Genomic DNA, 26,971 nt, shown 5'->3' with positions numbered 1-26,971 from the left:
CCAAGGGCAGGTAGCGCTGGTTGTGGCCAAGAGAATCAGAGAAGAATGAGATGACAGAATGAGTATGACTGACCTAAGGATCTGTATGGAGATGATTTTTTAAAGAAGGCACCAATACTTGCCTTCTTTAAAAATGAGGAGCAGAAGGGGCAGGAGAAGGACATGGAGATGTTACAAGTTGCTATTTCAGTTCTCAGGAGCATAGATAAGGAGGAGTTCAAACAGCACAGAGATGTTGAGGAGTATCCTACATGGCAGATGAGAGTTGGAGAAGTCAGACAAATGAGAAAAAGGAAATGAGTGGTGATCTTTTAAGTATGAAATAGAGAAGGCCCAGAGCCAACTGTGGGCCATGTTTAAGGGAATGAGGAACTCAGAAAAGTAAAGAGAAATGGAAAGTGCACTCCCCCACCCCCGTGGGAACACCACCCCACAGAAGGGAACAGGATGGGAAACTAACCTCTATTTCACATTGGATTCCCTGCCTTACAGGCAAGGGAGCCAATGCTCAGAAGAGTAACTTGCACATGATCACCCTTTTTTATGGGGCCAAAACAGGCTTCAAATAATTCTCATGTCCTTTCAATTGTATTTCATGGCCCACTTCAAATCCCCCCTACTCTGAGTCCCAGACTTCCATGAAAAATGAGCTAAATGTATGAACTGAAATGGAAATCTCCTTAGGCATAAAATTCTTAGCAGTAAAACAGAAGATGATGATAATTCCATCAAAAGTAGTCCAGCCTTTAGTGATGCACATGGGCTTCAAGAATAAACATGAGCCAGGTGTGGTGGCACACGCTTGTAATCCCAGCATTCGGGAGGCTGAGATTGGAGGATCGCGGTTCGCGGACAGTCTCAGCTACTTAGTGAGGCCCTCTGCAACCTAGTGAGACCCTGTTTAAAAAGAAAGAATAAAAAATAGGGCAGGGAGTGTAGCTCAGGAGTCGAATGCCCCTGGGTTCCTTCCCCAGACCCGCAAAAAAAAAAAAAAAAAAAAGAATAAACATGAAGATCTTCCTACCTACTGACACTGAAATTTTGTTACTCAGGAAAAAAAAAATGGTAGATACTTCTTGTCTTGAGATTTTTAGGTACAAATAACTCCACATGTCTCAAAATCTTAAAATTCTCTACTTTAGAGTCAAATGTTTCTGTGTCTACCTCCTACCTTTGTCTAAGCCCCAAATGGACCCTTATTAATCTACATACTAGCCCCTCGCTGGCTTAGAGTCACACAGAGTAAGAACTGGGCAGATTGCTAGAAGAATATATTTTAGGAGGCTCCTTATTAACCTCCAATTTTTTAAGTTTAAATTTGCCTAGAGGAAAATCAATGGAATTGATTACTTTCAAAGTACATTATGACCCTAAGTTTTGAAAAATGTTGGTTCCTTTATTCCATTGCTCTTACTTTCTGTGACATTAACTATAACGGTGTCAAAAACAGATTCCAAATACATTTTTTATTCTCCCCACCATAAAAAGTAAAAGGGAACAAATTTTCATGATCGTACTTGAACATTACAGAACACCAAATTATTCAGCCCTATGAAAACACATTATATTAGTAGCTATACTTTCCCAGCTCATTTAAAATCTCTTCCTTCTTTGAACAATACTATACATTGGTAACACAATACCTGTAAGAAGGCTAGACCAAGTATCTGAAAAAAAAGAAATAGAACTGACTCAGAAGAGATTGCTTCTGATCCTGCTGTCCCAGCAGCAACTTGTTCTAACAAACTGAGCTACTGTAGTCAGCTGATGCAGAAATATCAGGAGACCCAATATAGAATTGTTTTTAATGTCTGAGAAATGTACACATATAAGCCATAAGAAGGGAAGATGCCTTTGTGAAGAGCCAGTGCTGATACTGGAGAGTCAATGAAACCACAGGCTCTACTGATGATGGATTACCACTTTCATTTTGTATACTTAGTCAAGTACCTGCTTTCAGCGTGTTGAGGGTTGACATGGGTGCTTGAAGGACAGAATGTAGCATTTTGTGGTGTAAAATTTTCGACACTGTGATTAGTGTATGCACCAGTGGCAAGCCTCTGAAGAATCCCAGAGCAAGCAAGGTGTCAGCTACACCCACATAAATGTAAAAAATGTAGTAGAAGCTCGTATTAGTGATAATCACAGCATAGCTGTTGCTGCTGTTTGCATTTTTAGTACTATTCCCTTCATTTTGGAAAGGGTTGCTGTAAAAACAAAAGAGAAAAATGTTATTTGGGAACAAGACTTGTCCACTGAGTTTCTAATACATGCGAACAAAAAACTAAATTTGAGTCTAAAGAAAAGAAACACAGTATATTGAGTTAGCAGAGATTATGACCTTAACTTCAAGAATATCCTATTGGAAGGAAATAGGTTTTCTCACCCCTGAAATAAATATATTTGATCTTTATTAGATTAAAATGCCTAGAGAAAATAAAAATTATATTTTTTAAAAGTTTTCATTGCATATCATAGAAATGAAATTCAACTAATTCCTTTAGAAATGGGCAAAGAGAGCGAGGTGTGGTGGTGCACGCTTGTAATCCCAGTACTTGGGAGGCTGAGACGGGAGGATTGAGGTTCAAGGCCAGCCTCAGCTACTTAGTGAGGCCCTCAGCAACTTAGTGAGACCCTGTTTAAAAATAAACAATACAATATAGGGCTGGGGGGTGTATCTTGGAGGTAGAATGACCCTGGGTTCCATCCCCAGTACCACAAAAGAAAAAAAAATAAATGGGCAAAGAGCCATAGGAAGTATACATGCTCACTATTTAAAAAAGAAATACAGTTGACCCTCTAGACTCAAGGATTACACATCTATGGATTCAACCAATTTAAATATTTTGGGGGAGGCTGAGACAGGAGGATCATGGTTCAAGGCCAGCCTCAGCTACTTAGTGAGGTCCTCCATAACTTAGTTAAAGCCTGTTTCCAAATAAAAAACAAAAATAGGGTTGGGGGTGTAGCTCAGAGGTAGAATGCATTTGAGGTATTGGGTTCAACCCCCAATACCTCAAAATATATATATATATATATATACATACACATATATATTTTTTTTAGTGGTACTGGGGTTCCTGGAAGCCCTACTGCCTCCAGGTTACACTCCCACGGGCTATACTCCCAGACCTATTTTATAATATTTTATGTGGAAACAGGGTCTCTTAAGCCAGCGCGGCTGGCTTTGAACCTGCACAACCCTCCTGTCTCCGCCTGCCAAGCACAGGGATTACAAGCGTGCGCCACCACGCCCGGCAAAAACATATATATAATTTTTTATTGCATCTGAGCCAGGCATGGTGGCACATGCTTGTAATTCCAGTATTTGGGAGGCTGAGACAGGAAGATCACAATTTGCGGACAGCCTCAGCTACTTAGTGAGGCCCTCTACAACTCAGTGAGACCCTGTTTCAAGATAAAGAATTTAAAAAATGGGGCTGGGGGTCTAGTTTGGAGATAGAATCCCCCCAGGTTCAATCCCCAGTACTGCAAAAAAATAAAAAATTGCCCCGTACCAAACATGTACAAAATTTTTTTTATCATTACTGTCTAAACAATTCATTATAACAACTATTTATATAACATTTATGTTATATTACGTATTATAAGTAATCCAGAGATGGTTTTAAAGTAAAGGAAGATACATGCATAGGTTCTATACAAACACTACTTCTTATATAAGGGACTCGATCTGTGGGGGTTGGTTCTGGAGCCCATTGTCCACAGAAACCAAAGGATGGCTGTAACTTGGCTTTTTACCACCATAATACTTGGGTGGGGGATATAGGAGCTATTGCAATATTTCATAAGACCCATATAATCAATGAAAAAAAAACTCAGCAAAAAAAAATATCCACAATAAGACAAGGAATACTCACCTTTGAAGTAACCACAACACAACCAAAGAAGCAGCTACCTGGAATGGAAAAATATACAGCTGATTTTTTTCTAGCTCTTTTACCTGTTCATTTCATGTCTACCTCTAAATTCAATATGACCGGTGTCAAAGTACATGTATTTTCAGTTTTTTTTTTTTTTTGCTTTGCCTTTTCTTCCAGAAGCTTTATAATTCTAAGCCTTATAACTTGTGGTAAGAACACATTAAGTTTATAGAACTCAATATTCACTGAAATAAGTACTTTGTCAATTTTCTCTGTTACGCAACAGAAACTATACATTGAACCTCAGATGGGAGCTGAGATTATAGGTAAGTGTTTTAAATAATAAATTTTATTTTTCACAAATAGATAATCTCAGCCTACTGGCAGATAATCTCTTCAGTTGCCACAAATAATTTAATTTTCTGTGCAAGAATTATGGAAGGTTAACACCTGTGAGATCACTTGATTACTGGAAAAGTTGAGATTAGTATTTATAAAAATCAATTAGAAATCTCAACATTGTAAAAATTCATAGTTAATGAAGAAAAATTTGGTGCACTCAGGTTAAAATACAAATTATCTGTACTAGAATAACTTAAAATTTAGGGCTTTCCCACAAAGTAAAGATATTTGGCTAAGTAAAATATGTCTGTACCATAACTAAACAAATACAATTTTTAACAAAACTGGTTTGTATAGTCCTTTGATATATTATCTGTGTTCTGCTCTATTTTTAATTTAGCATTATATTTTCATAAGCTATGTGGAGAAATTTAATTTTATATTGATTCCATCACAACCATAGTATTAGAAATGACTCTGAGAACATATAATTATCTAAATAATAACTTTACCAGAGAAAAAATAGGAAAAGCAAGCAATTGTGACTAAAATGATTTGAGAAATGAATACAAAATAAAAAATAGGGGAGAAACAAATATGCCTGGGATAAAATATCAACTCTTATTTAATATTTGAATTTACCTTAAATATTTAAATATACTATATGAAAAGCTCATGGAGAACATTTAGCATCAAGAAATCACATTCTGAAATACTATACTTCAAAAAATGTATATATTTTAGTTAAAATCATATCAGATTCAAGTATAATGATTAAATTCGAGTGATATTATTCCTACTCTCCTACTTTTTTCCATTCACTCTCTCAAAAAAAAAGCTACCTTTGTTTCCTCAAGATTCAAGTAAGTTCAAAATAACAAGAAACCTCCCAATAATCTAGCCTTTCTCAAAGTCTTCACTCTGATACAAATATCTTCCTATTTCTTAAGACTAATCAAATTACTCAAGATCCTAGATAAGGCACACATTTGAGTCATCCTTTGATTATTATACTCTCCCTTTGTTCCAATTAAAGGAGTGTCAATAATGCTGGCACTGCCAACGTTCTGTAAATCTGAGTAAATCTTAGAAATAAATATTTTATAATATTTACTAATGGAACAATGCCCCAAAGAGTTTTCTAAAGAAACTGGCTTAGTCATTGTAATATAAAGTTATTTCCTGGCTCCATCCACATGGAATTACCAACCCAAACTGCTTTTATTGACTAGAACAAAAGCATTTTTAAGGCCATAATGACTTTGATAAAAAAAATATCGGAGGCATATAGAAGCAATTGGACATTCTATCAATTCATTTTCGAAATGCTTTGAGATTTTGAAGTTCACACAACTTTTTTTTGTGTGTGGTACTGGGGATGGAACCCAGGGGCATTCTACCTCTGAGCTACACCCCAGCCATATTTTTATTCTTTATTTTTTGAAAAAGGGTATCACTGAGTTGCAGAGGGCCTCACTAAGAAGCTGAGGCTATCCGCAAACCACAATCCTCCTGTCTTAGCCACCCAAATGCGCTACCATGCTTGGCCACACAACTTTGATAGCATGAAAGTCCTCAATGATAAAAAAGAAGCCAAAAGATTTTTCCCGTTTTCTCTGAGTTTTAAACATCATTTCATTTCACATTTATTGCAGTGCTCTACTGGTCCAAGAATGCCCTTAAATATACATTCATGGTAAGTAAAATACCCCAACAGAATGACCATGAGCTCATAGCAGAAGTAGTATAAAGGAACTATACTACAACTCCATCTTATTACCAATGTAAAGCCACAGAGGGATTTTTCCTTAACAAAGAGAAAGGAAATCATAAAAGAACAGGATATTGCAGTTCTCTAACATGATCTTAAAACCACTGAATGCACTGATACGAGTATTTTTTTAAAGTTTTTTGGAGGCCAGGTGTGGTGGTGCACGCTTGTAATCTCAGCATTTGGGAGGCTGAGACAGGATGATCGCCATTCGTGGACAGCCTCAGCTACTACTTGGTTAGGCTCTGTGCAACTCAGGGAGACCCTGTTTCAAAAAATAAAGAATAATGCCGGGCGTGGTGGCCCATGCTTGTTATCCCCGCACTTGGGAGGTGGAGATAGGAGGATCGCGCAGGTTCGAAGCTAGCTGCACTGGCTTAAGAGATTCTGTTTCCAAATAAAAATATAAAAAATAGGTATGGGAGTGTAGCCTGGAGGGAGAAGGGCTTCCAGGAACCCCAGTACCACCAAAAAAATAGAAAGAAAGAAAAAGAAAGAAAGAAAGAAAGAAAGAAAGAAAGAAAGAAAGAAAGAAAGAAAGAAAGAAAGAGAAAAATAGAGCTGGGGGTATAGCTTGGAGATAGAATGCCCCTGGGTTCCATCCCCAATACTGCCAAAAGAAAAAAAAAGTTTTCTGGTAAAAAATAATTTAATTTAAAAATACACAGAAGGGAAGCACTAAAAAGGGCCTTCAAATGTTCCAGTCAATAACACCCTATGGTCGGGTGTGGTGGCGCAGGCTTGTAATCCCCGCGCTTGGGAGGCAGAGACAGGAGGATCACGCAGGTTCGAAGCCAGCCACATGCACTGGCTTAGGAGATCCTGTTTCCAAATAAAAATGTAAAAATAGGTCTGGGAGTGTAGCCCGGAGGTAGAAGGGCTTCCAGGAACCTCAGTACCACCAAAATAAATAAATAAATAAATAAATAAATAAATAACACCCTATGGTTGAAGTAAAGGAAACCAGGAAAATATCTCCTATTTCTTCACTAGCTAGTCAGTGAGGTACAGCCAAATAGGGCCACCAGAAAGACCAACTTAATAGAAATTTAATAGCCTATTTGGTTAGTGTAAGTATCAGAAGACATTGCTTTGTAGAGGAAAAATGGTATACAAATGCAAAGGTAGACTGATTCCCTTTATAAAATGACACACTACTCTAAGTCTCAACAAACTAAATAAACAAAACTAACTTTTTTCAGTTTAGTAGCTTAGAAAAAATGGAAAAAATAGAGAAGAATATTTGAATTGTAAAAGGGAAGCATATTGGGCCGGGCGTGGTGGCACACACTTGTAATCCCTGCGCTTAGGAGGCCGAGACAAGACAGGTTCGAAGCCAGCCTCAGCTACTTAGTGGGCTCTTAGCAGCTTAGTGAGACCCTGTTTCCAAATAAAGTATAAAATAGGTCTGGGAGTAGAGCCCGGAGGTAGAAAGCCTCTGGGTTCCACCCCAATACCACCAAAATCAAACAAACAAAAAAAGGGGAAGCATATTGAACCTACTGTGTAAAATCATAAATCTAAACTGAAATATGAGCCTTATGTAAAATGAATATAGATACATCACATTCATGGCAGAAAAAATGTCTCTTAATATTTAGGTTCTCCTATCATAAGTATGAGGCCACAAATAAACTATCATACTGGATTAACACCCGAACCACGAGGGTAAGTACCAAAGAGTTGTTCTAATGCTAATAATAAGTGGGCAAACTGGTATTAAGAAAGAAGCTTAGTCTAAGTAAAAAGCTATGTAAATTTTGATTCAACAAAGTCAACAGAATTGTAAACAATAGTGAATGAATTGTTTAGGTGTACATAATCTAATTGCCATTCTTCTAATATGACATTCTTGTTATTCAAAATTAACTGTCAGTGCCTACAGGACATCGGCCAAAAAGACTCATCATTTCTTATATTACTACTTGGCCAGAAAAGGGCATTAGCCTTCATTTTGCCCATTAAGAAGATAACTTTTTGCAATAATTGTGAAAGCTACACTACTAATGTGTAGTTACATGGCACTTCCATTCTTTTTCACAATTTAGTTTCCTGCCCAATGACAAAAGTCTGTGTCTACTTCTTACATGAGCCAGTAATATTGTATACATGTGTAGCAGCTCAACACTCAATTATACACAAATTATGCACAATTATACCCAAAATACACATCATTTTGAAAGGTACTTAAGTTCAAGCTGCATGAGACGAAGGTCTTACAAATTAACAAAAATCACCATTATATTTAGACCCTTTTTTCTTGCATAAGTTGAAGACAAGCAGGTAATGTGATCTTTCAATATAGAGGGTTCAAATTATTAATAATTATAAAGGGTGGGTTGAGATTAAATGGAGCACAGGCCATTCACATTAACATTAGTCATCTGGCATGACTGGTAGAGATTAATGAGGTACATTGGAAATACATTTCAATACAATATTCATTACTCAGGTTACCCAACCTTTTATTTTTGTTAAAGACTAAAAGGAATGATTAAATTTTTCATTCTATTATGGTTGTGAACTTGTTCACCTCAAACTATCTTGAGCTTTATAGTGAGGACATTAATGATAGCAGCAATTAGCATTACTCAAGATGTACCAAGCCCTACTTTAAGTGTTTAATAATCAGAGCGTCTTTTCACCCACAAAATGGCCAATTATGCTGGTATTCTTTCACTCTCTATTGTGTAGATGAGGAAATTGAATCTCACAGACTTTAGCTAATTGCTCAGTTTCATGGTGTTAGGACTCAAACCCAGGCAGTCTGGTTTCAAAACTGGCACTACAAACACATATACATATGTGTATATACATATATAAGCACACACATTTTTTTAATTCTGTGCATATGAATTTATACACCCTCTCAATTATTTTTAACTTTAAATCATAATAATGCTTTACAACAGAACATTCTTACCTCAGCAATAAAAATTACTAAGCACCAAAGTAGCACAAAAATTAAACTCTTGTGGATAGTAATATATCGAAGGTATGTGTTCCATGTGGTCACTGCTGGAATGTTGTCTATATCATCAAAAAAGCATTCCTGAAAAAGAGTCACGGTTACAGCAATGAGAAAGTGCCATTTCAGATTGCCATGTTTGAATATATGGGGGAAAAAGAAATATTACTACTTGAAGCTAAGTGAATTTTCTCAAACGTAAACCACATCACTCCATAGTCCGTATTGCATCCATGGGAGCAGCACGCCTTTCTGAAAAATTAGAATCACTGTAATTCTTCAAAATTCTAAAAGTATATGATTGGTTATATAATTGTATTACTGTAGGACAGGTTTAGCATTTAAAGGCTTAACTGTCACAACCTTTTAACAAATGAAAGGCACCATGGAAATGAAGCTTCTCAGAATTTTCCTTGATTGAGCTTATTTCTTCAAGGGGCCACAGCCAAGAAAAGTGTGGTGTTTTACCAGCTACAAGGTCTTTCAATAGGCTGGGAGCAGATTTATGTTTGAACATTCCTCATTATCATAGGGTTATCCCTTTTGGCAGATATAACTTAAATTGGATCATTCTAAGCCTGGTGTATTCTTCTAGAAGTTTATTGTTGTTACCGTTGGTTTCTTGGGGTTTTTTTTTTTGTTGTTGTTGTTGTTTGTTTGTTTATTTCTTTAGGGTTTTTTTTACATATTTCAAAAATTTGAAAAAGAGATTCCAGATTTCTTTTTGAATAAAGAGGTTGGTTCCTTTTTATTTCCACAAAATTTGTAAAGAAAGCACTAAAATCACAGAGAGGGGGTCCTATGAAATTGGAATTGAGTACAGTGATTGGAAGCACAGATTTCTGGAGTCAGATAAACCTGGGTTTGAATCCAAGCTCCACCACTGACATGCTAGGAGCTACTTGTTTGAGAAAAGTTGCTGAACTTTAGTTTCCTTTTGGGTAAGTGAGGAAGATGATAAGTACCTTGTAGTGTTGTTGTGGGGACTAAGTATGTGCTGCCTGACACTAGAAGCAATCAATCAATAGCAAGTATAAGTAGTCAACGAAGTTATTCCTTATAGCTAAATTTGTAGGCTTAGATTTAGAAATCCATAGATGGATATTAAACTACGGAGATGAATTATACTTTTGAAACTTTTTCAAACTTCTGGAAATATGAAGTATGTATTTTAGGGATCACCTATTCCTTAATTTCACAAAGAAGGGAACGCTGACCTAGAAATATTAAATGACTTGTGACTTGCCAACTGTCCACTGCTCTTAAATGGCCTATGCATTAAACATGTCAACTCATTGCAACTCGGCCTGAGGTTGACTTCATTGAAGGTGCGTATGTTTGTAGGTAAACACAACGAAAACCCTCTTTATTATATTACTTCCTATTTCAAGAATAAAAGCATTTGTTCTGTAACAATATAACAGAAATCTCTCTGAATATTGGCGCGCGCATATGTTGAGCGTCACATGTTTTCTTTAAAGGAAACCTTTTCGGGAACCTAATGTCTAAAGCAAATTTAAAAAATTATAAAAAGCCCACATAGCTAAAATTCAGGCAAGACTGATGTATAAATCAGAATATGCATTAGTCCTGTAGCTATACTCGATGCATAGGCTATGTCCATAGAGAAATAGTTCTTGGTTTCTACTCAGCTGAAACTATTTGTTCATCTATTTATTTGTATTCTATTTCATCCCTTCCTCATTTCAGAAGGTTTAGTAATAAAACAGATGCTTTCTTAATGTATAATAATGAATACTACTGGCCTAATACTAATTGTGGCACTGTACGAAGTCCTTGCTTTGGCCTGTAACACATTTTATGGGAAGAGCTGTATACTCTGCAAATGGAAAGGTTGATTATTTTATATTTTGAAGTTCTTTACATAATTTATGAACTTTGAACTTCCTAGGTTTTAAGATAAACTTCATTGTAATCGCATAATTTGAGTTAGTTTTCTTACATACTACATACTGCAATGAACTCTGTTGCATGGGGGGGCACTAGTAATTTACACATACCTTTAAATCTTCTTCATTAATTTCTTCACTAATTTCCAGGCCACTCTCTTGAGACAACCGTCTTGAATATATGTCCATTTCGTTTAGGTTCGTCTGAGGGGCCAGTGACATTTTCCGTGTGGACACTGTTGTCCTCCGGTGAATGTTTTGCCCTTGGCCACCTGAGTGCGTCATCAGGTTGAGCACAGACTGCCTCCGCTTGCCCTGAAAGGTGGGGCCGGTGTTGATCATGTTGCTGCGAGGCAGGATGGCCTCCCCCTGCTCCGAATCTGGCACTAGGGACAGCCTTCTCTCCAAGGGCTCCTCGGAGTCCTCTTCCAAGCCATTCATTTGTAATGGAGTCTTTTGTACAATTGAAAACTTTCTGATAGAGTTGATTGGGTTCAGAATAGAGTTTTTCCTTTTTTCCCCAAACTCTCCAGTCTGTTTAAAAGATTGTTTTTTTGTTTCATTCCAGGAGGCAGAAGCATCTCCTTCTAATGAGAAACGGCGTAAGGTCTCAGTTAGGATGGAGTTTCTTCTTTCCGCACTAAACTGGTCGAAAGATTCATATCCCATGAGCTTTGAACTAAAGTCTGGCCGCAGATTTTGTAGTTCAGAAAATGTCCCATAGAAATAGCTGCTACCTTCATGTAAGATTAATATTTTGTCAGCTTTCTTTAAATGCTCCATTTTAGAAGTGACCAAAATCCTAGTTTTGTTAGCCATCAATTTACAGACACAGCTTTAAGAATATAAAAAGATATAAATATCAATTTCATAAATACTTTTATAACATATGTATTTTGCTCTAGTATTTATTGATGTTTCATTGTATAAAATATTTATCACATCATTTTACTATTATACTTGAAGTTATTCTAAAAGTAAATACTCTATCGTAATTAAATTTACCTATTAAACTATTACAGTATGAAATATTATGCTATATTGTAAAGTTGAATAACACCTAGACTGAAATTAAATTTCTGATATGCAGTAGATGTCTGATTTTCATCAAATAATTTACCCTCTGTATATGAGTTTATTTTTCCAGAAAATGAGAGAATTACTGGAAAACTTTCAAGTGTCTTTAGAAGTCTGTTTCCACATATCTTCAAAAATATCTAAGCTTTCTTGTTAAGTATTCTATTAATTTCCTTTTACATTTTAAATTTACCACATTTTGACTAATATGATTATTTAAAAATGCACAACAGCTGAGAATTAGATAATAAAATTGACCCTCTACTAATGAAATTTTCCTCTAGTCTACAAGTAAATCTTGACTAGAACCTTCTAGGAGAGATCAGTTTCTTTGGGCCATTAAAACATTAGCTATCGCCGGGCGTGGTGGCGGACACTTGTAATCCCCGCGCTTGGGAGGCAGAAACAGGAGGATCGCACAGGTTCGAAGCCAGCCGCGCGCGCTGACTTAGGAGACCCTGTTTCCAAATAAAAATGTAAAAATAGGTCTGGGAGTGTAGCACAGAGGTAGAAGGGCTTCCAGGAACCCCAGTACCACCAAAAAAAAAAAAAAAAAAAAACATTAGCTATCATATGTAGAGAGGTATCATTAAATTCTTATATATGAACACTCAATATAATACAGCAAAGTTCATAATGGTGAGAAGTTAGTTGTCATAGTCACGGGATTATATGAGTAGTATTTTGGATACTAAATTTGCTCTTTCCACCATCATGGAGCCTGAAGAAATCGGCTGGAAATGGGACTTCTATAAAGCAAATATAGGAAGACCCTTCTTGAAATAAAAGGTGTTAATGTTTGAAATGAAAGTAAATCCCATTGTCTAGAAATTAAAAAAAGCACAGTGACTCTTGGCAGCAGGTCAGACAAAACCAGACCAATGTATGGAAAGGTAATTCATGGAAACATTTCATGCTAAATTACAAAGCCGTCTTCCTGCTAAGGCCACTTGACACTGACTCAGTGCAACACTATGCCTCTCAAGGGTTTGAAAAACAAAAAGTAAAAACCAAATAAATAAAAGTGGATTTGTGCTCTTATATTGTTGTTAAACGGTTTTAAAAACATATTGTCCTAGGCGGGTGTGGTGGTGCATGCTTGTAATCCCAGCATTCAGGAGGTGGAGATGGGATGATCGAGGTTTGCGGACAGCCTTAACTACTTAGTGAGGCCCTTTGCAACTCAGTGCAACCCTGTTTCAAAAAATAAAAAGATTAAAAAATAGGGCCGGAGGTGTAGGTCGGTGGTAGAATGCCCCTGGGTTCCATCCTTAGTACCTTTGTCCTATGTTGAGTTGCTTTACACTTAAAATGGTAGAGATTAACTGGCATTTTTCAGAGAATAGGAAGTCAGAGAGCTGTATGTAATTACAATTGCATACAATTACAGAGATTTAAGATAACTGGGTTTTTAGTATGTGATCTTACTATGCTTTATTGAAAGGGATAAGGTAAGCTTTGGGGAAAAGTAGAAAGGTGACTGTCTTTCTCATTAAATTGAGAACAATTGAAATAATCTTAAATTCTTAATATACCATATAATATTAAATAGTGCATTCATTTAATATAGATTGGTTTGGAAGCTCATGAATGAAAATGAGAATTGGGAATAAATTGAATGGAGATTATATTGATAGTACTTGCAGCTCATTCAGAGAAGCTAGAATAAGGTAGCCTTGGGATTTGTGAATGGACAAAGCATTCTCAGGCACACTTGACTGAAAATAATGTAAACTAAAAAAGGTCAAATAAAATAATGCCATTTGATTTTACTTCAGAGAAAAAAAATAGTGCCTGGACAGGTAGCTTTCCTTGGCTTCATATTGTAATATAGTAAAATTCGGGATTGAAAACCACTGAAGCGTTAAAGCAGGCCGTGGTGGTGCACAATTATAATCCCAGCATTTGGGAGGCTGAGACAGGAGGATCGAGGTTCATGGACAGTCTCAGCTACTTAGTGAGGTGCTCTGCAACTCAGTGAGATCCTATTTTAAAAATAAAAAGAAAGCTGGCATGGTGGCACACGCTTGTAATCCCTGTGCTTGGGAGGCTGAGACAGGAGGATCGCACAGGTTTGAAGCCAGCCTCAGCTACTTAGTGAGGCTCTCAGCAATTTAGTGAGACCCTGTTTCCAAATAAAGTATAAAATTGGTCTGGGAATATAGCCTGGAGGTACCACAAAACAAACAAGCAAACAAACAAACAAAAAAACTGACAAAGGCAATACATTAATAAATTTGAATCCTAGGAAAGATGCTTCCAGGAACAATGCAGCCATTTTACTCCCCCCACTTCCTGCCACACAGCACCCTCACTGCTTAAAATCTTTATTGCTAAAACAAAACTGTAATGGCCATTATCTTAATCAACTACTTCATAGTCCATGAAATCATTTTGAAACTTTGCAATCAAGTAATACAACTAACTTTTGCTCTCAGGAACTTCATATGCCTAGTGTTTCCATGAGAACTCCAAGGAAATGTAAATCCCAAGCTCTGTGTGAGTGAGGAGGAGGTTTCCAAGGAAATACTTAGGTACCTGAATAGTGTGAACATCCATCACGAAACCATTAAATGATTTAATGTGTGTAGTTCCTTGGACAGTTTACTGACTGATGTGATGATAAAATAAAATGCTTAGACACAAAATGTCAGTAAAAATTTTAAGTATAATAACTAATATCAATAAAAGATATGTCTACTGCAAGGCAATAATACTGTAAGAGCTATGTAGAGATTATTCTAACAGCATATTAATAGAAAAAATGGTTTAGCATATATGATAAGGAAAGGTTTCAATGGAAGGGATCTTCATTCTTGGCCATAAAGAGTAGATCAGATTTGAGTAAGTGCTATATTACATTTAGCCACCTTGAGTGGCACCAAAGGTGGACATATTTCTCAAGAGGTGATAGCAGTCTGTGACAATGGTATTGCCATATTTCCCTTCTCTTTTAGCATTAACATTATAAATAAGTTACCTTTCAAATATTTCTTTTTCAGTTAAAACATCTAGGTATCCAAAAGGAGAGTCTAATAGGTACAAATCTGCATCTTTGTATACTGCTCTGAAAAGAAAATGAAAATTAAATTAATTTCCTCAACATTTCCCATATTATTTAGAATACATATTTTTAAATAGTCTACCACATGTGATATAGTATGGTAATATTACATTCATTCACTGAAATAACACAGTTTACAACATAAGGCAGAAGTCACACTATTATACATCTGTATATAATAGTATATATTGTTTTAAATGAGGAATACGGTCTTAGATTATTTTTATGACATTTTACAATACTCCAAGAATGCTGAAGTGGTTCTGCTAACTCAAAGTGACATAAAAGAACAAAAATTACAAACTGAATTGCACCACATAATACACTTTAAGATATTCACATAAAAATTAACAACACTGTCTATTTAGAGTTAGGAACAATGCTATGTGCTGGGAATATTGTCCTAAAAATTATTGTCACTGTCCTTGAAGATCTTGTATTTTTGTGGCAAAAAGAGTATATTATTTCAATCTGTGGAATGTCAGAAACAAAATAAATTGTAGCACTTATATAAAATTATTTTTTAATATTTTCAAAGTGTTAAACACTATCACTAAATTGACAGCAATGCTGTTATGGTTGTATAATTGATATCACATTTTGCTCCTTAGAATCTCAGTCTTTACTACTTTCATAAGAGTTCTAAGAACAGGATGAAAAATATACAATAAAAATTTACATCCATATTGCTTTACTTTTTAGGTTAAAATACAAAATCTTAAAAGCAAATGACATCTCTACTGCATTGAATTAAAAAAGCAAGAAGAAGGTGCCTCGTTAGCGCAGCAGGTAGCGAAAAGAGCAAGAGGATAAACTTATAGTTTCCATATTAACAGAAATGAGATAATTTCATCAAGGCAATTAAAATGTTCAGGTATGAGTGTTAATAACTTTACCTCTATCCCAACTACATAGGATTCTGTGCTTAAATAAGTAATTCTTGGAAACTTTATTAAAAAGAAAATTGGATTTAATCAGCATATAATTATGAGAAGTAAATAAAACAATCCAGAAATAGCAAAAACTCAAATCAAAATCTCAAAGAAACTTGTACTGTAAATTATGTTTGAAGTCAACATGGACTAAAAGACCCAATAAAAATGCACCTTCAGGTTCTTTCTCTGCCTACACTTGGTTCTTATTTATCTCTCCTATGATTTAAATATGATTTATCCCCTCTGAAACTCATGTTGGGGTGTAATATCATTGTGAGGTATGAGGTCTTTTAGAAGTGATAAGAATTAGATAGGGTCATCAAGGTTGACACCCATGGTTGAATAATGGTCTCTTAACAAGAAGAGAGATGAGAAGATACCTACACAAAAACATACACTCTGTGTCTTTTGCCATGCCATGCCTGTGCTGCCCCAGGACTCTGCCAGTGTCAGGCCATCACAAGATGCGGCCCCTTTACCACAACTGTGAGCTTCAATAAACCACTTTTACTTATAACCTTCCCAGTCTGTGGTATTGTGGGATTAGCAACAGAAGGATTAGGATACTCTCCTTCACAGCTACAATTACAGTTTTTCAAGAGATTAGAAATAATATATTCAGTGTGTGTGTGTACCCTAGAATGGTATCAGGAACCTGAGGTTCTGTGTTACTTTCTTGTCGCAGATTTTGGAAGCAGGCAGGATGGATGGAAAGGAACCAAAACATTAATAAGCCAACAAAATTGATTTCTTATTAATAAGTTTAGTAGCATAGGAAGAAGCATTTTTAAATAAAACAAGAAATATTTGACATCCCATGTCACCAATAGTATTATATACTGAAAGTTTCAATTTAACCATGTTTGCTGCTTGACAAAAATTAAATATATGTACTTCTTTGTGACAGCTTCTAAAGGCTTGTACCAAGAATGTCTTTACCAAGGGAACTCCACCCTCAAAATATCAGATGTGTTTGTTCTATTCATTTTAAAGAGTTTAAGAGCTAGGCATAGTGGTGCACACTTGTAATCCCAGTACTTGGAGGGCTGAGACAAGAGGACCTCAGGTTCGCGGCCAGCCTCAGATATTTAGTGAGGCCCTCTGAAACTTAGTGAGACCTTGTTTCAAAATAAAGAATAAAAAATAGGGCTGGGGGTGTAGCTCAGAGATAGAATGCCCCTGGGTTCAGTCCCCAGTACCACACACACAAAAAGAAGTGACATCATTTGCCCTACTGTTTTTGTTATAAGATTATAAATTATACTCAAAATTTTGCAAATGTGTATTTCTCTAAACCAAGAAGCATAAACAGAAGCCTATCTCAGGTGTATGCATTGTGTGTGGGGGAGGCAAGGGAGTATATGATGGAATCAACAGAAGTTTCTTTGTCCTCTTTTTTTTGTTCTGTGCAGAATTCCAGAGTTTTCTTTTTGTAGTAAACCACACCATAAAGGCAAACAAATATACACACACCAAAACAAGGGAATGAATTTAGAAAAAGCCATTATCTTTAACAAATGTAAATACTAAACAGTTATCTTTAGTTCTTAAAAGTGATTTTTGGTCTACTTCCACATTTTTTAACTTCAGAAATAAGATATCAAGCAATAGAAAAATATCTATAATTCTTTACACGCCTGATAGTTATAGAAAGTACTTGCTGAACCAATAATGAGATATTCACCTTGCTAAAGAAATCCTTGCACGTTGGCCTCCACTCAAGGTGATTCCACCTTCTCCAAGAACTATATTGTCCTTCTCTGCAAACTTGGAGATGTCCTATTATTAAAAACAGAAAATTAAAGAGGAACTTTTAGTTTGTAGAACTTGGAATTGAAAACTGCATCTTCCTTCAAATGAGCAAAAATGTGATTCAAATTGCTTTAACCACTGTTGAAATTTAGGAAATTACATCTCAGTTATTTCAAATGCAGGCCATCTAGTTGATTATAGTATCATTGCTAAAATTTTATAAGTAAATTTTCTTTGATTTTTTTTATTTTTATTTTTATTTATTTATTATTATTATTATTTTTTTTTGGTGGTACTGGGGTTCCTGGAAGCCCTTCTACCTCCGGGCTACACTCCCAGACCTATTTTTACATTTTTATTTGGAAACAGGGTCTCCTAAACCAGCGCGCGCGGCTGGCTTCGAACCTGCGCGATCCTCCTGTCTCTGCCTCCCAAGCGCGGGGATTACAAGCGTGCGCCACCACGCCCGGCTTTCTTTGATTTTTAAAATGTCACTCTTGATCGTTGAATAAGAATTGGAAAATTTAAAAAGCAAAATCGATGTATATTCATAGGTACTTAACTATGTATATGAATCACCTACTGGCCCATATGACAAACCCAAGTATTATTAACATACTAAAGTGTACTTCCCTCCAGTTTAAATTCACTCTCAAAAGGAAATCTCCAAAAATGAATAAACCTCCTAATAAGAGAAACGGAGAGAACACAATTCCTATTCACAATAGTACCTAGGCCTCTTCGATGTGCTGCCATGGGTACAAAACAATTTATTTCCATAGTTTTCTCACTCACTCCAACAGAGTTTTCCTCCTCATTTATCCTCAGCACCTCTCCCCATCTATTCTGCCTCTTCTGTCACCTCCCTGACATTCCTGTCATTCTTTCTTCCTTAATGAGCTTTTCTGAGGCAACAACCACTGTAGGCATTGTAAAAGAAGATTCAATTTATAAGAAATAGTCCTTGACTCCAGACATTGTAAGTCTAATTTAGAAGGTATGTCAAAATCCTAGAGAAAGCCCAAAGATTTAATTAACTATCTTAAGACTGATTGTAAAACAGTAATTAATTGACAAATTAGTTGTAAAGATAATAGAAGTATCCACACAATAGACTGAAAATACTAAGGTCTTTCAGGAAGAAATGGGTTTGGCCTGAGACTTAAAGCATAAAAAAAGTTAGATGAGTAGAAATAATCCTATTTTTTCTCCCAGACCCATGCATCTATTATTTTCTTTTGTTCCCAGCTCCTTCTTTTCTCCCTCAACTTAAAATTTTCTTCCATCCTCTTTTTTTAAGCCAGAAATAATCCATAAACACTATATTTAAAGCAGCAACAAGGTTACTGCTGTTATTCATTTGCTCCTTTTATCTACCACATGAAATTAAGTAGAACTTCATACACAAAACTCCAAACACAAAGCAGACCAATTAATTAATGTTCATTTATTTTAAAAACAACTTAGCTTCTTCTATAGGCTGGAACCACGCTAGCCACTGTCCCCAAGGAACTGTTGCTATCAGCATCCCTGACCGCAGTGACCATAAGCCTACCATCAAAAAATGCTACCGTGTTGGAGGAAATGTACAGGACTCAGAAGAGTCTGTTACCTGGGTGCTGAAGGAATAAATATCACACAGAGTGGTCATGACCCAAGCAGCCCTGTGTAAAGAAGACTTACAATGTTAAGAGACACGTGGCACCAAGTGCTTCATTTCTTTCTACCTGGACTAGTGGTCACTTGTTGTTCAGCTTGTGAACTGGGCCATGTTCCCTTGGTTCTACCCAAATAATAAGGACTACAGCTCATTTTCTCACAGTAGAGTCTGAACTCTCTTGAGCCTTGCTAAAGCAGCACCTCCATGAACACCTGGTGCTTAAGCCTTGACTGAGCTGTTCCAGACATCACACGCCCCTGGGTCCTCTTTTATCAACTTCGGCAAAACTGCTTACATGTCTATTTCTTCTCTCTCACCCCATGTTTTACTTTCCCAAATTCTATTTCCTTTTAAAGAACAAAATATTTTGAAGAAAACAAAAAAGATTTGCCTCATATGAATAGATTGAGTGCAAGCTTCTAAGAGGCACATTTTGTAAACCTTGCTATTTTTGTTATGAGGTTTGTTCAAAGGTTGATGAAATTATTAGTTTCCTATTTTTTAAATTCAACATAGTATTAGTAAAATCGACCAATTTTTTAAACTTTAGACTTTTTAGTTATTAGTAGAAATTATTAGTTATCTCGAGAGCATAATTATGACACAGTTAAATTTAAGGACTAGGTTATGGATTTAGTGGGTACAGAATCCTAGCTTGGTACAAAAATTTAGTAAAGATTTATAGAATAAAAGATGAAAGAAAGAGAAATGGGGAGAGTCAGACATGGTAGAGCAATCTTGTAATCCTAGCATTTGAAAGGCTGATACAGGAGGATCACAGTTCATGGACAGCCTCAGCTACTTAGTGAGGCCCTTTGCAACTCAAAATAAAAAATAAAAAATAGGACTGGGTGTGTATCTCAGAGGTAGAATGCCCCATTGTTCCATCCCTAGTACTGCAATATATCAATCAATCAATCTATCTATCTATCTATCTTTCTATCTATCGATCGATATAGATAGAGAGAGGTTATTCAAGCATTAAAGATACAAAGAAAGAGGTGTATTTATAAAAAAAAGAAAATGAAGAAAGGTATACAGAGGAGACAAAGAACAAAAATTGGATAAGAAATCATTGTTATCAGAAGTAAATATCTTTTAAAAGAAAAAATAAAAATGTATTGGCAAAATAAAAAGAAGAAAGAAGTGAAGAGGAAGAGATTTTAAAAATAAAAATAAGAAACCATAGTGTATACTTTAGCAAATATCCCTACTGAACTTTAATGTCCAAAACCACAAATGCAATTTTATTTTATTAATTATATTAAGGACACACAAACAAAAGGGTATTTTGAGCCAAGTATCTCCCTTAGGAGCCTATATAATATCTACATTTTAAACAAGTCAAGCAAATTCACTAAACACAAAGAAATAAAATAAAATGTGATAATTTAAAAAGAATATCCTAAACCCTAGAACAAACTTTTAAACAAATTAAAAAATGTGTGTGCTAAATACAACCAGAAAGCAAAATGACTTGCTTTTCTCTCCGTCTTTTTAATAGCAACTGACAAATGGCTGTGGGCAAGTCTCTCTCACACCTCACCTCTTCATCTGAAAAATCAGACTAATACAGAGCTACTTTTTTTAACAGTTGTAAAAATTTGAAATAGCTTAATAAAAATAAATTGCATAATATACACTCAAACATTGATGACTCTTGCAATTTTATCATCTGTTTACCAACGATTGGAATATGTCATTAATTTTCATTTGGCCTTGAGTAGCATGTTTACCCAATGTGATAACATGCCCTGTTCTCCCATGAGAGGAAAAGCAGATTCTTAAGCTCTAATCACAAAGCCGTATTAGCACATTATTACAGGGAATGTATAAGGGATGACATATGAACAACACACTGGGCTTAGAATCAGTAAAATCGGAAGTCCTGTGTTTAAGTCTCAGGTTTACATGATCTTACTAGGTGTATTATTACTGAAATTTCTATGTGTGCGGCCATGACCTCCTCAACTAAAAGTCAGAATTCTTAATGATGAGATAAAAGTAGGCATGATGTTCCCAGAGAGGATCTTGATCTCTTTCCTCGCCTTGCAAGCTCTACCACTCCAGAAATGGTCAATTAACTTTATTTCACAGTGTGAAATTGTAATATGATTTTAAAATTTGTATCTTATTTTTGGAGAGTTGAGGTAGGGATGAAAGTTCTTTACTTTCCATTAATTTATTATTTTAAATTTTATTTGTTGGTTTATTTATTTATTGTGGTACTGGGGGTTAACCTGGGAGCATTCTACCTCTAAGATACATACTCAGCCCTATTTATTTTTATTTTGGAATGAGGTCTCACTAGGTTGATGAGAGTCTCACTACTTACTGAAATCCTGCAGTCCTCAAACCTGCAATCCTCCTGTCTCAGCCTCCCAAATACTGGGATTGTGGGCATGTACTACGTTGCCCAGCTTTACTTTCCTTTTACTAAGAGACTTATTTTGCTTTCAGGGTAATTATGTAACAGTTGATTTACAATGTTTCCTAAAATATGTTTCAGCAGTGAAAACAAATAACAATATTCATTAAGCCTCACATTTTCTGCTAAATGACTAATATACTACTGAATTCAGCATATCTAGATAGGAACATAAGAATTTGAGTAACCAACAGCACAATAACCTTCTCGAAAAGAACACTGGGATATTATAATAAGAAAATAGACTAGGCAAGTGCCTTCAGGTGATTCTGTGCTTGAATCATTTGCTTGTGCAGTCTAGACTGGAACTATAACATTTCATATCACATATAGGTGTATTAGATATTATGTGATGTTCTCTGACATTTTTCTACCTCCTCATCCCCCACAAAACCTACTAATAATATCATTCAACATAAGTTTTTATGTTCTTTAGATTTTTTTTAAAGCTATGAGATAGACTCTAGGTCAGAGATATGTGTTTTCTTTATTTTTAAAGTGGAATACAACAACAGCTGTGTAGAATATATATATATATATATATATATATATATATATATATTGGTGGTGGTACTGGGGTTCCTGAAAACCCTTCTACCTCCGGGCTACACTCCCAGACCTATTTTTATACTTTTTATTTGGAAACAGGGTCTCTTAAGCCAGTGTGACTGGCTTCAAACCTGTGCCATCCTCCTGTCTCTGCCTCCCAAGCGCAGGGATTACAAGTGTGCACCACCATGCCCGGCTTACTTCTAGAATGTTTAACCTCACTAGGATGCAAAATTGCAATGGACTAGTAGATGTATAAAAAAGGGATACCACCATGTTCCTTTACAAAACGACTAAAAAGAATTACATTTCATCCCAAGTTGTGCTAGATTTCTTTCCTTACAATCACTGCCAACAAAAGACATGATCAAACACTAACTTTTGCTAATTTCCTCTTTTAATTTACATTCTCTTTCATATCAGTAAGATTTTAAATTTTTATGGGCCATGTAGACTTATTCTTCTGTAAAAAGCCTGTTTTTATTGGAATGACTCATCAATTCTTTTCTTGTTTTTGCCATGTAAGAGATTTTAGTCATCATTTTCCATTTCACCATCTATTATATACATTTTAATTTTTCATAAAATGCATAATTTTTCTTGATATCCTATATCCAGGTAGCTACATTGATTTTTTTCAAAGTTTAAAAAAGAGCTGGGCATGGTGGCGCACGCTTGTAATCCCCTTGCTTGGGGGGCGGAGACAGGAGTATCGCGCAGGTTAGAAGCCAGCCTCTCTGGCTTAAGAGACCCTGTTTCCAAATAAAAAATATATATAAAAAGTAGGTCTGAGAGTGTAGCCTGGAGGTAGAAGGGTTTCCAGGAACCCCAGTACCACACAAAAAAAGTTTAAAAAATACTTTCCAATGTTTAGGTTCTATGTATAGTATCCTCAATTTTCTTTTAAAATGTTTATTGTTCTTTTTTAACTAAAAAGTGTACTCAAGGTGAAATTTATATAACTCTGGTATTAGATAAGAATCTAACCTTATTTTCAATTGAATAGAGATTTATTAAATTGATATTTTCTACTGAATTTATGTACCATCTATCATATCATATTATTGTCTTCTTTGTTTTGTTTCTCTGATCTATTTTTTAAATTCCTATACTAATGCCCTGCTTGAATTCTGGCATGTGTGTTTTTATGACTTTAGGTATGATTTAATATCAAAGCATAATCCTTATAAATGTTTGGCTGTCTGATCATTTTGTCTCTCATATATAACAATAATAATACAAATAATAAAATATAATGTAAATAATAAAAATAGTAATAAAGAATATATTGTAATATAAATAATAACAAGAAGTACTAGTATTTATTGTCAGGTGCTATTTTAAACATTTCACATGTATCAACTTTTTTTTTTTTTTTTTTTTCGGGTCTGGGGATGGAACCCAGGGGCATTGGACCTCTGAGCTACACCCCCTGCCCTATATTTTTTTTATTCTCTATTTTGAAACAGGGTCTCACTAAGTTGCGGAAAGCCTCACTAAGTAGCTGAGGCTGTCCACAAACCGCGATCCTCTGTCCACGAACCGCGATCCTCTGGTCTCAGCCTCCCAAAAGCTGTGATTGCAAGCTCACGCCACCACACCCAGGTCAACTTTTACATGTATAACTTGTCCTCATTTTAGATATGAGGAAACTGAAAGTTAGAAAACATGAATACTATTTCAAAGATAAGAAAGCTAATAGATAATGGAGTCAGAATTCCAACCAAGGCAATTTGTCTGCAAAGCATGTACTCTACATTTTATAAGTCCTCCCCTACCCAAAAATTTGGTTAATAAATTCCTAAGTGATCTCTTTAGAACATATTTGTAATTTTGTTAAATGGCATAGAGTTAGAGTATATATTTTAAAAGGCTACATTTTATTAAAAATCACAATCATCTTTCCAATAATTCAGACCTGATTTAGATAGTTCAAGTTCATTACTTTCTTCATGTACTATGATTTATTTCATGCATGCCTATAAAATTCCTGTCAAATCTGTTACTAAATGTTTTGTGGTTTGCTACTATTGTTAATTGAATAGTTTCTAGGATTTCATTTTAAATTCTAGATGGCTGCTGGCAATATAGAGAAAAGATAATTATTTTATATGCTTATCTACTATCCAGACATTTTATCTCATAGCTAACATGCTTAGTCAAATACTTGAAGTAGAAAACTTGGTGAACTATAACTCCTTAAGAAGATAAGAAACTGGAAAAAAATAGTTAAAAAATCTGAAAGGGAAAGAGAAGAGTGATTAGAAGACTTTCTACAAATATCTTGAAAAATACCAGAATTCTAGACATCTTCATTAGTGGAACCTAAAAATATTTGGTTATTTTGTTGTACTAAATTAAGCTTAAGAGGAGAGAACTTCCAGCTACTTGAAAAAGACCTAAACTGATAAAAATATTGAAAATATTTCAAGTATTAGACAATACTTTACCCTTACCAAAAATTTCTTTAATAATATTTAGTACTTATAAAATATGACTTTCATTATCAAGTATAATATATCTAATAAATAGATTATCACAACTTCCATAAAAAAATACTAACCACAATGACTTGGCTACAGACATGTATACACATATATTCATATATATGTATATATGTGCATATAAGTATAATTTGTATGTGATAGATAGATCGACAGACATATGAATGTATTCATAGAACTTGGCCCCCACAATTCACTATCATAGCACTCAGAAATGAGTATCCTTTGTAATTACTAGAAGAAAACATTTTAAAGTCTTCCTCAGTAAGACCCCTTAAAGTCCAAGAAATAAGATCAAGAATCAATAAAGGGGATGGCACAAAATTAAAAAGCTTCTGTGGAACAAAGGAAATAATCAAGAGTCTGAAGAAAAAAGCCTATGGAATGGGAGTCTTTGCCAGCTACTCTTATGATTGAGGACTAATATCTAAAACATATACAGAACTCAAAAACTTAACACCAAAGAAACAAGTAACCCTATTAAAAATGGACAATTGAACTGAATAGGCACTTCTCAAAAGAAGAACCACAAATGGACAAAAAAGGAATGAAAAAAATGTTCAACATCATTAGCGATCAGTTAAATGCAAGTCAAAACTACACTGAAATTTCATCTAACTCTAGTTAGAAACAACTAAGAACACAAACAATAATAAATACTAGAGAAAATGTGAGGAAATAGGAACTCTTATACACTGTTGGTGGTACTGTAGATTTGTACAACCACGATGGAGATCAGGATGGAGGTCCTCAAAAGCCTAGGAAAGAAACTACCATATGACCCAGCTACTCCCTGAAATACTTTCAAAAGAATTTAAATCAGAATACCATAGTGATACGTACATACCAATGCTTATAGTAGCACAATTCACAGTACCCAAATAATAAGATGAGTGGATAAAGAAAATGTAGTATATATACACAAAGGAATTTTACTCAGCTATAAAGAAGAAAACATTATGTCATTTATTTTCAAGAAAATGGATGGAACTAAAGAATATAAGGCTAAATGAGGTCAGCCGGTCTTGAAAGTCAAGAGTCTATGTTTTCTCTTGTATATGGAAGCTAGAGAGACCATTGGAAACAAAAGGAGCTTCAGATAAATGAGCAAAGAAGCCAGTAAAATAGTGGAAGGGGATTGGGGAAGAGAGGTGGGGAGGGGAAAATCAAGGGTTGAGGAAGGCAACAGTTCAAATAATGTTTATATATATATAAACATTACATAAATAAATATATATGAGCACTCATATATATATATATGCATCACTATGGATCTCTGTGACGTGTATAAGGAGGTAGGAAAAGGAGTGGGGTGGAACGCAGGGGTAAATACACCAGTGATTTGTGCAAGTATGAATGTATCACTTTGAATTTCAGTATGATGCATAATTACAATGTACCAATAAAAGTATATAAAAAGTATATCCTGCATGAGTAAGAGGTTGATTATTTTCTTCTTGAACTAGGTTACTACTTCTTATCATGTGAAAAAATAAAATGTGTGGAAGATACAGAGTTCATAAAAAGTTAGTTGTCCCACTTTCCCGAGACGGATCCTCTTCAATCCTATCGCACAACAGAGTAACACTCAACTCACTGAAAATGCTTATCAAATCCCAGGAAAGCCATTTTTTTCTCAACTGATAAAGCAAGTTCAGTCAAATAACAACTTTAAAGACAGTAAACTTTGTCATCTACTTTAAATAATTCAAGTAGTGCATTAATTAAAGACAATCATGTCACATCTTGCTTAAAACAAAATAAGACAAAATACTGGACCCATGCTGGATCCAAAATAAAGTCTAAACTTAGATAGCATATAAGATTTTTCCTAGTTTACTTCTTTGATCACACCTCCTGGCACTCCTCTATACACACCTTGCCCTTTAACCATGCTGAAATTTTATAGTTTTCCACACTTAACATTCCTTTCATCATTCTGTGCTTTTGCATCTTCTGTTCCCTCAATCTGGAATGCCTCTCTCCTACTTCTTCCTCTGGCAAGCTCCTTCAACACTGACAAAAGCTTAATTTTCTCTGGCGTATCTCCCATGACCTCTTCTACAGATTTCCTTCCTTTTTTCCATTCTTCTTTCTTTCCTTTCTCCTCCTCCTCCTCCTCCTCCT

At 35.3% G+C, this 26,971-nt stretch overlaps 1 protein-coding gene across 1 annotated transcript in view; it reads right to left on the bottom strand.

Annotated features, from left to right (window-relative positions):
* CFTR (CF transmembrane conductance regulator) overlaps positions 1–26,971 on the bottom strand; it is a gene marked incomplete at both ends in the record, with an annotated part of 172,619 nt that overhangs the window by 56,627 nt on the left and 89,021 nt on the right. Inside the window, 6 exons of the mRNA XM_080700885.1 lie at positions 1,951–2,207; positions 3,882–3,919; positions 8,921–9,049; positions 10,987–11,710; positions 14,933–15,019; positions 17,636–17,730. Coding sequence (XP_080557011.1) covers positions 1,951–2,207; positions 3,882–3,919; positions 8,921–9,049; positions 10,987–11,710; positions 14,933–15,019; positions 17,636–17,730 — 1,330 coding nt within the window. The remainder of the gene's footprint in view (positions 1–1,950; positions 2,208–3,881; positions 3,920–8,920; positions 9,050–10,986; positions 11,711–14,932; positions 15,020–17,635; positions 17,731–26,971) is intronic.

Source organism: Muscardinus avellanarius, assembly GCF_963383645.1.
Source record: "Muscardinus avellanarius genome assembly, chromosome: 9".
NCBI classification, from domain to species: Eukaryota; Metazoa; Chordata; class Mammalia; order Rodentia; family Gliridae; genus Muscardinus; species Muscardinus avellanarius.
The sequence above is the reverse complement of the archived record's forward strand: the minus strand, read 5'-3'. Positions and strand labels throughout refer to the sequence as shown.